The sequence below is a fragment of the Lolium rigidum genome, chromosome 4, assembly GCF_022539505.1.
Source record: "Lolium rigidum isolate FL_2022 chromosome 4, APGP_CSIRO_Lrig_0.1, whole genome shotgun sequence".
NCBI classification, from domain to species: Eukaryota; Viridiplantae; Streptophyta; class Magnoliopsida; order Poales; family Poaceae; genus Lolium; species Lolium rigidum.
The window spans coordinates 128,207,649-128,222,076 of record NC_061511.1 but is presented as its reverse complement, the minus strand read 5'-3'; the positions used below and the strand labels follow the sequence as shown (position 1 = coordinate 128,222,076).

The 14,428-nt window shown below is 54.8% G+C and overlaps 1 protein-coding gene across 1 annotated transcript; it reads left to right on the top strand.

Moving 5' to 3' along the window:
* Positions 1-6,132: 6,132 nt before the first annotated feature.
* Positions 6,133-6,810, top strand: LOC124708431 (40S ribosomal protein S17-3-like). The gene has a single exon (XM_047240113.1). The coding sequence runs from the start codon at positions 6,172-6,174 to the stop codon at positions 6,601-6,603; it is 432 nt and encodes a 143-aa protein (XP_047096069.1). The 5' UTR covers positions 6,133-6,171; the 3' UTR covers positions 6,604-6,810.
* Positions 6,811-14,428: the final 7,618 nt, after the last annotated feature.

Sequence of the window (14,428 nt, the reverse complement as noted above, 5' to 3'; positions counted from 1 at the left end):
CTGCCCCATAGACACCACCTCCGTCGAGAGCACCGATCCCGTGCCTCCCTGGAGAGAGTCCTCCCCCATGGACGTGAGCTCCAGCATGGAGATGTCCGAGCTTGGCACCTCAGAACGCCCGCCCCCAGTAAGCTCTCCCAGCTCTTTCCCCAAGTTGGAGCCATACTGGAAAAGGGTGCTCCCCTCAGGTCCCTCTTGCTCCACCGGCCCAAGGAAAGCCGGCGAGTCACGCTGGGATCCCTCTCCCACCTCCTTGGTACTCCGTTGACCCTTCCCAAGCTCCGGCTCCTTGGCCATATCCTTGGTCTGCTCGTTCTTGTCCTTCTTGCGCCTCCCATGTTTCCACTCTCCTTCGGACGAAGCATCGTCCGACTCCTCATCCTCATCCTCGTTGCGAGGTGGCGGCGGCGGCGGAGGCCCTCCTCCCGCACCCCCTCCGCTCCCTCTAGGCTGCGGCTCCACCTGAAGACCCACCGTATAGCCCTCCCCATTGACGAAGACCTGTATCGACCCCTTGATGCGCTCCGGGTAGCGGCATTGCACTCGAGCCCGAATCGGCTCTCTGTCCCACTTCAGGAGAGACAGCTCGTCCACGTCAATGATCCTGCCCAACATCACAAAGGCTGCCTGGACCCGCTCCTTTGTCAGCAGATCCTCCGGAACTCCCGTCAGCTTGACCCATGCCGAGGGCAGCACCAAGCTCGGCCTCGGCGCCAGGAAAGCCTCCCTGATGGTAGTCTCCAATTGGCTGACCGGCAAGTAGAGCTTGCCGCTCACTGTGCACATGCGCCTCGTCTCCCTAGACGGAAAGACCACCGTGAACTCGGACTCCGACACCCTAGTGACTTGCCAATCCCAGTTCTCGTCCACCATGAGCTTGAGCTCCTCAGTCAGCTGTTCCCCCGACAGCGGAGTAGAAGCGAACTTGATCGCCGCCGCGAACACCTCCCCAGTGTCGCCCTTCCTACTCAGCGGCTCGACGTCGATGTTGAAGAAGCCCCCGCCCGTAATGGCGTGCCCCATCGATTGGAGGCGCAGAATGTTCCTCTTGGCCGGGCAGTCAGCCGAAGCATGCCCCTCGCTGCTACAAATCACACACAGTGGCTGGAACGAGCACTCCGACTGAAAATGCCCTTGCCGGCCACACTTGAAGCACTCACCCCCTATCGGTGCCCCGGTCTTGGCCGCGCTGGTCTTGTTCTTCCCTTTCTGCTGCGCTTGATCCGGCCCAGCGACCTTCTTGTTCTTCGCCCGCATCGCCGACTGATGCCTCCCCTGGCTTATCCCTCGGTCTCCCGGACCCGAGAGACCCGGACGGTCACCCTGCCCCCAAGCAGAGGCACCACCCTGCTGTTGTTCCCAGAGCCTAGACTCCTCCTCCTCCCGTCGGTCCTGCTCCGACCACCACGGCGGTGGCTGGCCCCACTGCTCCCCACCGCGGTTGTGGTACCGCAAGTCTTCACCTTGGCCCCGAGAACCGCCTGCCTGGCGGCTCCCGCCCGCCTCCATGTACCTGTAGCGCTCCTCTTGGCGCCCGCCACCCTCCTCCTGGGCTCGGAAGCTCTCTCCGCGGCTGCCCCCGTCGAAACGGTTGCCACCGCCGTCGGAGCGCCCTCCCTCGCCACCCATCTGGCGACCAGCTCCGCCATCTTGACGCCCGCCCGCACCTCGTCCACCTCCTACCGGCCTCCTGCCGTTGCTGCTGTCGAAACGGCGCTTGCGCCCGTCATCCCCACCACGCTCCATGGACACCGCCTCAGCAAAGGATCTGAGGAGTGGCGGCGCCTCCGCGATCTTCCGCAGCAGGCGATGTGGCGGCGCGTACGGGTCGCCCAACCTTTTCCTCACCTCTCCGAATCTGGCCGGAAACCCTAGGGCCGGGTTAACGCATCCCTTAGGAAGCCACAGCCAGCGGAAGGCAGGCCGTCTCACCCCGGTACTGGGCCGCACCGGCTCGGTCACACCAACCTCCAAAACTCCTCCAGGCCCCGAAGACTGCTGGGCTTCCCCCTCCAGGCCCACTACAACCAGCTCCCCACCAGCCAAACCAACAGGCCGAGAGACCAAGTCTGGCCCACCCCCGCAGCTCCTCCCTGGGCTCCGCTGGGCCGGCCCAACACTGAGCACCCCGCACAGCCCCATTGGAGAGAGCGAGCGTGCCCTACGCTCCTCCCTCCAGGCCGTGGGCGCCCTGGTCGCACCCCGCTCCGCCGCCGCCGGCGCCGAACCCGGCGATCCCTCTCTCCTGTCTCCGCGCACCTCCGGCGACGTCACCACCAACGGTGACCCCACAAGCACCGCTTCCGACACGCTCCGTCTCCCTCGTCTGAGGCCGCCCGTGTCCCCCAGGCGGTGAAACCGACGCGGCGGCGCTGGACCGAACCGCGAGCGCCTCCCTCCCGGCGCAAACGCCGCGCGGCGGCCAAGGCGGAGCGATCCCCCCAGATCCTCCGCCCGCTGGATGAAGCTCCCCAGAGGAATGGCGTCCGTCGGCCCTCCGCCCGAACTCCCACCCTCCTCCTGCGCCGGACTCCCTGGCTCCTCGTCCGCCTCCTCCCAAACCTCCTCTACCTCGCCGTCAAGCTCGAGGGCCCAGAACCTGCCTCTGCCCGTCCCCTCCCCCGGAGACGGCCACGAGCACAGCCCCGGTGACCCCATGCCCAAGCCGGCGGTCAGCCTCTCCGGCGAGGCCCCTGCCCGGCGGGGCGAAATTCAAAATCGCCTCCCTAATCGCCTCCCTTGTCGCCTAGTCGCCTAACCTGCGGCAACAAAAACGAAAACCGTCGCTCCAAAGTTTCATGTTCAAAGAAGCATACATGTAGATACCTAGTGCGTGCCTGCTTTGATCTGACAGGAATATGATGGTAGGAGGTGATCTCCACTATTTAATTTCGCTCGGGCCTATCTGAAGACCAACATTAGCATTCCTAAGCACAGAGAGAAGATCTAGCTTAATTACAGAGTGGAAATAGCAGTCAGGAATTAATTGGTGGGGCTGGACACGCAGAATCACTGGAGGATCCTTCCTATATTTGACTGACGTTACCATTCCTAAGCACAGAGAGAAGGTCCAGCTTACAGAGAAGGAATAGAAATCAAGAATTACAGTTGGTCTCGACACGGAAGATACTGGGGAAGAGGAGGAGCTTCCTTCCGCTGGAAAATCACCTGATTTTGCATAGCCGGTAGCAGGTCGCACCACTTGTAGTCGCTAAACTCCGGCCTTCACCTATGTCCAGCCGCTGACTCGACAGCAACAACCGTAGAGCGCCGCGCCTCCCTCCTCTCTTCTCGTACCTCCTGGATCTCCATCTTCATTGACAGCCTTCTGCTCGTGTCAGACGGCCACCACCGCAGAGCGGCGCGGGCGGCGTGCCCCCTCCTCTGCACAGCCGGGTGCGAAGCACCATGGCCGGCTCTCCGCTTTTTCCCAACTTTGGCAATGTCGCCCGGCCCCTCCCATCCTTTGATGCCCCGACTACAACTGTCATGGCCGTCACAGATCCATCCGAGATGCGGCCCCAGACACCTCTTAGATGCGGCGGAGAGGGCAAAGCTCAGAAGAAATTCCATCGGCGGATGCTCGCTATTTTCAACCGCTCCCAAAGGGTGGCAGGGAGGCGGGGTGGCAGGGACCGCAGCTCGAGCCTGGAAGGCAGCGGGCGGCAGCCCGCTAGGACGGTATGGATTAGGTTGCGCGGGGAAGAGGAGATACCTGGAGCGAATCTGTTTTCTAGACGAACCGGTACGATGGCTATCGACAGTAATATGGGAATCCGTGGGAGGGCAAAACCGTTCTAAAAAAAGTTGGACGAAAATTTTGGCAGAAACCTTACTTCCTTTATTATTAGGTAGGTATAGATTTAATCCCCTTTGAGAGTATTGAACTGTATTGGGGAGAACCTTTGCTTATAAGAGATTTGAAACCCCTTAATCCCCTTCAATCCTTCATTTCAGAGGTAACCGAACAAGGCCTCAATCCATGTCAATCTCGTTCAATCCAAGGAAATCGAAAAAGGCCTAAGGGCATACCTAGCGGGCTGAACCATTTCCGACACAAATTATATCTGTTTTGGTCCTTTGGGTTGGCCCGTAGAGAAAAAATAGGCCGCCCCCCTCTTGTCCGTTTGGGCCGCGGGGATAGAGCCAGCGCGTGAACCTAAAAATCCGTAATTTTGATGTATTTAAATTTATTTTATATAGGGTATAAAAAAACAAAAGGTACATTAAATATAAAAAATAGAGAGTTAGAATCCAATCTAGTGTTCGCGGCGGTCGCGCCACCTACTCCTCGTCATTGTTGGAGGTTAGGTCGAGGTAATCTAGCGTGGGCCACCGATACGGCCACCACGGAACCATCGGTGGCATCTGAGCTGATGGCGTTGGAGGGGCCAATGCTGGAGGCATCAGTGTTGGCGTGGGCCACGACTCGTTCCATGGCGACGCCGGTGCTGTCATGCACTCTGAAGTCCCCAACGGCGTGGCAGACCACTCCTGCACGAGCGTGGACTCCCGCAGCTACACGATGAGGCCTTGTGACTCGCCTAGGGCCTCCATCTCCGGCGATGGCAAGCTTGACATCCTCGTCGTAATCTAGCTCGAGTGGTTGGATGGGGAATTTGTCCTTCTTCTTAACGGTCGCTAGCTGCTCACGCTTAAACGCAAGGAGGCTGAGGCAGTCCGCTGATACCCGCACATGTAGGGTATCATTAAAATCTTTGTTGGGAAATGATAACCCAAATATATAGTTTAACACGATATGAGATGTAGAATACCAATAAGATTTTGACAATTAAGACGTCACTCTCAACCGCACATGTGTATCGATATTCATAAAAGTAAAGGTTGTGGAGTGCAATAGTTTGTAACAAAGTAGTAACAATTAAAGACAAGAGTGGCTGATTTCCAATATTCACATACTTTAGGTAATTGAAAGAGTAGGCATGTGGTGATAAATGGGCATTGCATGGATGATGTCATGCATACAATAATGCAACAATACCTCGCTTTCACTTAGGTGCATGGATGCGTGCGTTGACAAACTATGCGATGGCGGCGATGATCCTCCCACCTCTCGTCGTCAAAACCCCATCCGCTTGGATGCCAACAAAAGTCTCTCCCGTGCACAATCCCTCGTGGCTCGGGGGTCACGGCATGCCACCCCAAGATGGAAGGTGGCCTCGACATCAAAGTTACCCTTATGAACCTACAATAACCAAATGCTGGTTTTTACAACTCCAAAGTAGAATGTGCTACATGAAAACATGACGGTAACATGAAGCATTATAGACTTCGATGACGAGAAGTCACTTTCTTTGCAGGTGCTGAATTTTAAAATCACCAATCCATAGAAGGACCAAAAGGAAATACTTACACAACATCAAATCCAAAACTTGTTCCTTAAGCAACATTTGAGCCTCTTCCACTGCATAATATACGTTCTTTTGCAATAGCTGCTCCTTAGTAGCCACCGAAATAGTCTTCAAACTGTAAATCTAAACATCGGAGCTTCATCTCTTGATGATGATTTTAACAAATTAGCATCAAACTTGTTGAGCATCCTAGGACCAACTTTCATTTAATAATAGTATAGATTTCAACTTCTGTTAACATCACCACTCCAATTTTGTGAAATCAGCATCTTGTCAAATTTATTTTTGAGTTGTAGATTCATCTCGCCGTTATGCACAACTTTCATGTTTTTTAAGGTCATAGCCGAAGCGTTGTGGTTAGTCTGTTTCTTTTTCCATAGATTTTTTTTTATTTAGGAGACGGTCAGATTTTCTAGACTGGCCTTTTCGTCTGGTTGTGGAACGAGAATTCGAAGGGGAAGTGCTAATTAGACAGGGCCTGATCCCGATATCAGCCCATTTCGTTTTTATAATGGCCCCAAATCAATGGAAACGAGTAAAGCAAAAGAGGCCCAGAACCATACGAAGCCCAGCAAAGGTCATATCAATCTCGTGCGCCTATCGTAACACGAACGGCTGAAATCCGCTCTCCAGCCCGAAACCCTAGCCCCCCACGCGAGGCCAGTCCCTTATAAGAAGTTCCCCTCTCCCATCGCCGCCAAACCCTACTCTCTAGCCCTCGCGCCGCCGCCTCCTGCACCACCAGCGCCCAGCCGTCGCCGCCGCCGCCGGAGAAGAGGAGGGAGCAGCAGCAGCCGCCATGGGTCGCGTCCGCACCAAGACGGTGAAGAAGACCTCGAGGCAGGTCATCGAGAAGTACTACTCTCGCATGACCCTCGACTTCCACACCAACAAGAAGGTCCTGGAGGAGGTCTCCATCCTCCAGTCCAAGCGCCTCCGCAACAAGGTGGCCGGCTTCACCACCCACCTGATGCGCCGCATCCAGCGCGGCCCCGTCCGCGGCATCTCCCTCAAGCTGCAGGAGGAGGAGCGCGAGCGCCGCATGGACTTCGTCCCGGAGAAGTCCGCCCTTGAGGTCGACGAGATCCGCGTCGACAAGGAGACCATGGAGATGCTCGCCTTCCTCGGCATGGGCGACCTCCCCGGCGTCGACCGTGCCCCCGAGGTCACCTCCTCCGCCCCCGCCTTCCGCCAGCCCTTCAACGGACCCCGCGGCGGCAACCGCGCCTAGGTTCCTCGTCACATCGTCGTCCTCTTATCGCAACTCCCTAGTTACCCTACCATGTTTTCTATATTTTAGATCTGTGGTCCATTATGTGGCAAGTATGATTTTGAACTCAATGCTTTAAATTCGAGGTGTTTTGATCTGAGTATGGTGGACATGTGATCTGTTTATCGCACTGTTAAGAAATCTTAAGTGATTCGATATATTACTGTTGGTGTTGATGTTTCTGTTAGTTTGTTTTACAGTTGTTACTTGATTCTAATACTCCTATATATGTTGTCGATTGAAGATAACTGTACTGTCATTGCGTGTAGAATTTCGAGATTGTATATCTAGGTTGTTAATTTCAACGATGTTAACTGCCATAATACCGAGAACTCAAAATAGCATATGGTTGATACTTCTGATTCCCAACTATACGTTTAGTAACTTGAGTTATTCTGTTTGGCCCACTGGTAACTATATCCCTGCCTCTGGTATTTGACTTAGGTTGGTAGGCTATTATTTAGCTTATTGCTTGATTCTAATATGAGTAGTCCTGTGGTAGTTATCTCGTGTTTTCATGTCTCTTAGGTACTCTTTCTGGATAATTTTCTCTATGTAGGTTGTTAATTAGAAAGGATTCTAAATGATTGATACTGAGAACTCCAAATGGCACATTGTATTTAGGTATGTGTTTTTACATTGGTACTGGGAAGGGGAATGTGTTGCACATGTTTCCCACCTATGTTTGTACTGCCGAGTTGATATGTTTCACCCTGAAACAGTGTTAGTACGTTCTCGGATTGTTGGTGACTTGTGTGACGTGTTTCTAGTTTTGCACTTGCTGGACCAATTTTAGTTTTGTCTTGTCCAGTCTAAACATTTAGCCTTTGCTTTTAGAATTGCCTTCCTTTGCATTAGGGTGCTTGTTCTGCTGTCTGGTAGAACTGAAACCATGAAAACCTACGAACAGCGCTGTGCTTGGTTAATCTCTTACATCTGGAGACTACTATACAAATGTGACTTCGGGGTTAGTGTCAAAATGGAATCGTGAGTTAGTGGTTGTGTAGTTTTTGTGAACCATTTTCACCTGCAAGTCCATGTAAAACTTGACAGCTTATCTGGAGTTCCTGTGTTTTGAGCTTATCTGTTTGGCTGGTAGAAATTACATTGCACTTGACCCTTCTCGGCGATGTTCTTATTTAAGCACAGTTGGTGCAGTTCCTTTCTTGTTTCCTTTTTGAGATTGATGTCAGTCGTAGGTCATTGGCTGTATAATCTGGCTTCTTCCATGAAGCTTTGGTGTTATGGATCCGTTTTTTGAATGAGATTTGATCGGTAAACCTGAAGTAACATTAGTCGTTTGCCCAGCAGCATTGTCCTCCTTTGTATTACCTTCTTCCTGTGTCTATGCGGTTCGCGTTCATCTTTGCTGTGTGGACATGTTCGTTTTGTCTGCACGTTTGCTCCAGTTATCAATCTCGTTCCATCATTAGGAAAGCAAGAGCAAACCTCCATATTTCAGTCTGTCATCTGACTTTGTTTTCAGCTTAATCTTTAATCCTTAGACTTTCAGAAAACACCACCCTCATTGCCGATTGGCCATATCATAACCACACCCACATCTTCCTGCTCACATCGCCACCTGCGGCTGAATTCAGCATTGGTTTCAGGCATTGCTTGAGGGTGTATCTGAACTCTGAATACGACGACACCACTAGCTGAACCAGTGATGAATTCAGCATCGGTTTCAGGCATGATTTAGCACGGGAAACTGACGAAAACGGCCGGTGGTGCTGCCCTGGTTGCTTCTGTTGTCCATCACGGATCTGAGCTGTGCAAATTGTGTGCTTTCTTCGTTAAAGATTATAAGGTTGAGGGCTTTTTTGCTAAAACTAAAATGTCTACAACTCATTCATGAGACGAGAGGGAGAGAAAAAATAATAAATAATATGAGCATTACAATGGTAACCATGAAAAAAAAGCTCCCTGGCCCGAGGGAGTATAATGTGTGGTGGTAGAAGCGCTGACACAAGCAGTTGTGCGCGTGCGGTAGCCTCGATCAAGTCCTTCCCTCATCTCCAGCCGGCCGTCCCCAAACGGCTCCAGATCCTTGGAGGCGTCCCCAAACGGCGGCCCCAGATCGAGCATTTGCAGGATGTTTTTTACGGCTCTCGAGCATTTGGAAGACGTTTTCTTCGTGCGTGTCTGGGGGCGTCGCTTTTCAGCCGCGTTCTCCAAACCCCACCTCCAAACTTATTTTAACATAAAAATACATTTTTTTTGTTTTTTTTTCTATTTTTGTTTTAAGCGGAGGAACATTCCACAAACTAATACATAATTATGAACATGGATTTACACAAACTAAGACATAGTTTGGAACATGGTTTTCACGAACTAATACATAGTTAAAATATTACAAAATAAGGAAATCGCAGGTTTTGTGTGTGTTCGCTGCCAAGAAAGAATACTCTCAAGCACTCTTAGTCACCCAAACTGGAAAATCCAGCGGGTAATTATAGCCCTGTTGGTCATTTCGAGGAAGAACATCCACAAATCTCTGTGCTTATTTTCGCTGCGAAGAAAGAACACTCGGTGTGTTCAATCGTCCTCCTCATCATCGTCGCCGTGGTAGTGTCGGCGGCAGCACGTGTTGTCGAACACCTTGACGCTCATATCCGCGTTGCCTAGCTAGGAGAATGTGAGCACGCAGTCGGTTTGGAGGTCGTGGTAGCGCGCGAACTTCTCCCAGCTGGTGTGGAGGAACACCTTGCCGTGCCAGTCGAAGAGCACGTCCACCGGCCACCGGCAGCAGTCGCCAGGCAGCCTCCCGCAGATGCAGAGCGGCCGGCTCGTTGTCAGCGATGAACTCGACGAACTTGTCCGACAGCCTCTGGATGCCGAGTGGGTCGCCGTTGAGCATGACGATGAACTCGAACAACACTTGGTGCTCTTCCTGCAGGTACGACGATGAAGACGACGACGTCGCAGGCGGCGGCGATCATGCAACACTGCCGAGGCCACGACCACGGCCGCGACCTCGGCCTCGGCCTCTGCCTCTACCAGCCATGACATCGACTCTTGAGATGGTGGCGGCTAGGGTTGGGGAGAGAGGCGTTAGGGTTGTGTGTGAGGGACGATGCGAGATCACCCCTTTTTATAGGCCGGAGGGAGGCGGGGAGGGTTGGTGCTCATTAACGCCGACACGGAGAGCTAGGCGCGACGAGACGCTTCGCTGCGTCTCTGCTGAAACTGCACCGTCACTGCATGCCAATAACTTCCGCCGCGAGGTAAGCGACGGTTAGGGTAAACTTGAATGTACCGTTGATGCGTCAGGCCCGCGTTTCCTCGCCTCACTTTTCTTTGTATCCAGCATGCCCGGAGCGTCCCCTGTGGAGCGGGGACGGGCTCGGGCACCGGACACCGTATTGGGCTGCGTCGGATAGAAGGAGGCTTTGGGACGCGTGGCTGGGAACGGAATTTTTTTCGACGCCCCACGCTTTGGGGACGCGGCTGGAGATGCTCTTACAGGCTTACAACCGCTGCATCGGTTGATCCCGTCCGGGCCACGCCCTGCCGGATAGGGTTGCAAATATGGACACGCGAGACCCACAGAGAATTTTCGACGAAAAGGACCGCCTGCTCCAAGAAATTGCCAGAAAAGACCACCTGCAAAAAAAATTGCCAAAAAAGACGACCTTCGTGTGGCGGCAGGGCGTGCCAAGCGACACGTGGCACTTACCGCCGACTGTGCTCCACATCCTGCCTCCGTAGCCGGAGCTGCATCTCCGCCAAACGCCGCCCCTCGTAGACTTCATCCTAACGCTGCTACTCCTCCCGCATAAACCATCACAGCTCAAGCTGCTCCCAGCCCTGCTACTGGCGCACCTCCCACCGGCGCTGCTGCTCCGCCTCCCGCTGTCGCCGCGCCTCCTCTCGGTGCCGCCGCTTCGCCTCCTGGTCCTACCGCTCGTCCGTGAGAAAGGCATCTACGGTCGCCGCTAGCGAAAAATCAAAGTAGACCGGCGCGAGCAGTCCAGGCAATATCGATGGACGTCCTCGTCGCCGCAACCACCATGGATTCCGAGGGAACCTTCACAGCCGCCGCCTCCCCGGGCTCCCCCAAAGCCACCACCATAGCTCCAATGGAGGCTGCATCTCCGGTTGAAGCAAAGCGTGCCGCTACCGGCAGCAGGGAAGCTAAGCCAAAGGCGGCAAAGAAGGTGCTGTCCAAGGAGGAGAAAGGCGTCGAGGACGCGAAGCGTCGTGGCCGGCACAAGAATCTGAAGGGGAGGAATGCAGCGGCGGCCGCCGCCCAGCACGTAGGAGGCCACCCAGCACATGGCGTGTCAGATACAGCTGAAAGCCGGCGCCGCGCAAGTAGGCCTCCATCCGAGCATAGCGGAGGCCATGCTCCTCGTCAAGCGAGAGGGAATCGTCGGCGTCGCTCCCACGGCCTTGTCGGTGAGCTCGATAAGTTTCCGGCTGCGTCCTGGAACGCATGCACCCTTGTAGGTTCATGTGGCGTCGCGGTTCGCCTCCGGCGCCGCGCCGATGCAGTACAATGGGGCGCCGGTTCCCAACCTGAACCGGACGCCGAGGAGCGGTGACTCGTGCCCGGACACGACACAGAAGACGCGACAGGTCCGGAGGAGACCATCCTGGTGCCACGCACCCTATTTGACGAAATGACACCATCTGCCCCGATGATGGACGACCCAGTACGTTAGGCGCGGGCGGAGATGGCGGCGGCTAGTACCGCCCTTGCGGCGGCTCCTCCATTGCCGACAGCCCCACCCTACACCGTCATCCACGACATCATCGCTGACGAGGACTAGGACGACCACATCCGCTTCGTGTTCGACGGCGACTAGCGGGCTCTGCTCGCGTCGTTCGAGAACCTACCTAGGGACGCTGATCACCGTCAGGCTCGAGCAACGGAGGAGGAAGCTCGCAGCCATGCGATCTCCATGAGTCGGGTGTACTTGGGCTCCGATCTGGATTCGGTCACGCGGAGGGGACCGGATCCCGCGCGGGTCGAGCAGGAGAACCGCGAGCTGGCGGACGCCATCGCCGCCAGGGACGAATCGGTGGCGGCGGCTAGGGACAGGGCCCGCTACCACGTCGACATGGCGGTGGCGGAGGCGGAGGCGGAGGCGAAGAGAGTCCACTGGCCGAGGCCCTCGAACGCCGCAGGCGGCAGGACGAGCTGTCCGATCGTCAGCGTACGCGACGTAAGGAGTGCGTCAGGCGGTCGCGCTTCGACGACGGCGCCGACCCCTCTGGCTTACCTAGTCACTGCCTAGCGGACCCGGATGCAACCAACACGGTCACTTTGCGCGACCGTGTTTGCATCGCCCCACTAGAACATGATAGAGACGCTTTAGGGCATCTCCAGCGGCGCGACGCAAACGGTCGCTCAGCGACCGTTTTAGTCCGCCGTGACCGGAAATGCGTCTGGCACCACCTCCAGCGGGGCGACGCAAAGTGACCGGGCCGTCCGCGGAGACGCAAACCTGGCCCAAATATGCGCCTGGGATGCGTCTCTGGCGGACGCTCGGCGGACGCGGAAAGGGTCCGCTCGCGTCTGGCGGACGTTTCGTCTGGCCCGCCTGGCAGCGACCCTACGTCGATGCGTCTTCTCCGCCGCATACTGGCACCGAGGCGTCGCTTCGGCAGTGTGCGGCCGCGTAAATGGCGATGCCTCGCGTGGCGCGCGGCCGTCGCCTACCTCTGCGCACGTAGTAATGGCGATGCCACGCGTGGCGCGGCCGTCGCCCTTCCTCCGACCTATATATACAGGGGTGCGAGGATCTCATCTCCTCCCCACTAAACCCTAGCCGCCGCTGCCATAGCGCCGCTTCCTCTCAGCCTCCAGCAGATCCACCATGAGCAGCGCCGGACGCGGCCAGGCTGCCGCGCCTCCACCTCCACCTTCACCTCCCACTCCACCTCCTCCGGCCTCGAGCTCCTCCGAGGAGTTCGACTCCGAAGACAACACCGACCTCCTCCACCCGGTCAGGGACGCCGCGGCCCTGGCTGAAGCGGAGAAGGAAGCACAAGGCCACGCGGCGTTGGACGCCGAGCTGGAACAGCGCAGGCTGGCGGCCGCCGCTGCAGCAGAGGACTCCGAATCGGAGATATCTTGGTCCTCCGATGAACCTGATGCGCCTACGCCAGAGGAGAGGGCGGCGGAGCAGAGAGCCATCGTCGAGTCTTTCGAGACGCTCAAGGATGACGCCACCAACGCGAGGCTGGAGCAGGCACTGAGCCAGGACGCGGCGGCGCACCGAGCCATAGCGGCCGCGCGGAGGCGGCGGAGAAGCAGGCGACGGAGCGACGCAACAATGGTGCCGGCCCGTCAGGAAGCAAGTAGTCTAGGTCTATAGATCTACTTTGTATAGTTTTTATGCATTTTTATGTACTACTTTGAAAGTTTTTAACTATATTGCAATTCAAAAAATGAGTCGCCCCGGTGGAAGCACACCCAGACGCAAACGAACGCGCGAATAAAATATGTCCGCGGGACGACGCAAATAAAGCTCACGACCACTTTTAGGCATCCGATGTGCGTCGCGCCAGCTGGAGATACCCTTGTGTTGGGGACACTCTGAAGACCAAACTCGTGTACGGCAACTAACTGTGGTGGCAGAAGCTGCATACCAAGGACGAACCTCGTGTACGTTGGACTAGGACCCGTTTTGTTGGGCAAGCTGTCGCGCCAGCAGTGGCTGCCGGCCACACGGACGTGAGCTCGCCTCCTAACGTGCCGCCGGGGACAACGGCGGCAAGCCTTGCCGCCACGATCAACTGCGGCAGGTGCCACGTATCGTTTGAATCGTCCTATTTTTTTTGACAATTTTTTTGCAGGTAGTCTTTTTTAGCAATTTGTTGGAGCAGGTGGTTCTTTTCGTCAAAAATTTGCCCACAGAACGTAGTCACTTAGTGCAAATTGTATTAGAAGCATCAATCAGGGGCCGTCGCTTTGCAACCCGGTGTCGGACATGTATTCGTGTCTTTGGGTCTTGCAGTAAAGCCGTAAAGGACATACGACGAACGAAGACCGTAGAGGCTGCCAATGTGTATTAGAATGCACAAAGAAAATGTAAAAGAGATGAGAAATGTATTTATTGATCTTACAAATAATTTGCTCCGCATTACCTACTAGCGCCCCGGTTGGCTATCAGGTAATTTACCAAGAACACGTCGCTGGTCCACAGATCAACGGCAAGAGACATTGTGGCCTAGGAGTAAGGTTGCAACGCGGCGTCCGCGAACAACTATCTCACATCCCGCAAACGAATAAACTAAATTAATAGAGGTAGGGATTGGGGTATATTTAAAGCAGTGATACGTAAATAGCTAACCCGCATCCTACACTGCTTGACAGCCTAGCAAGTTTGATAGTATAGCCAGCTGCTGGCTATAAGACATATGCCATGTCATTTGTAGCTAACATAGAGCCAACATGTATAATAGTGAGCTATAATCATGTACTCCCTCCGGTCTCTTTTAATTGACTCAGATTTAGTACAACTTTGTACTAAATTTGAGTCAATTAAAAAAGAACGGAGAGAGTACTACTTTATCAATGGATGACCCACATTTCACTCTCACAAAGTGCCTAGGAGCACGTGCTAGAGCTGGCTCTTGCATGAGAGTCCACTCCTCTTCTCTCTCCTCCTCTCTCGCCTCCAACTAAGCATGAATATATTATTTTAACCCTTATAGCCAGCTGACTAGGACTTATTATACTTGCTCTTAGGAGATTCTACCCATTTACGAAGCCGACACAGTGATTGAGCCGCAATGAGGACAGGAGGGAGGATAGGGCAAACATGTTCTAATG

What these genes read in the sequence shown, in the direction of transcription:
- LOC124708431 (XM_047240113.1), top strand. Translation starts at nt 6,172, where the DNA reads ATGGGTCGCGTCCGCACCAAGACGGTGAAGAAGACCTCGAGGCAGGTC.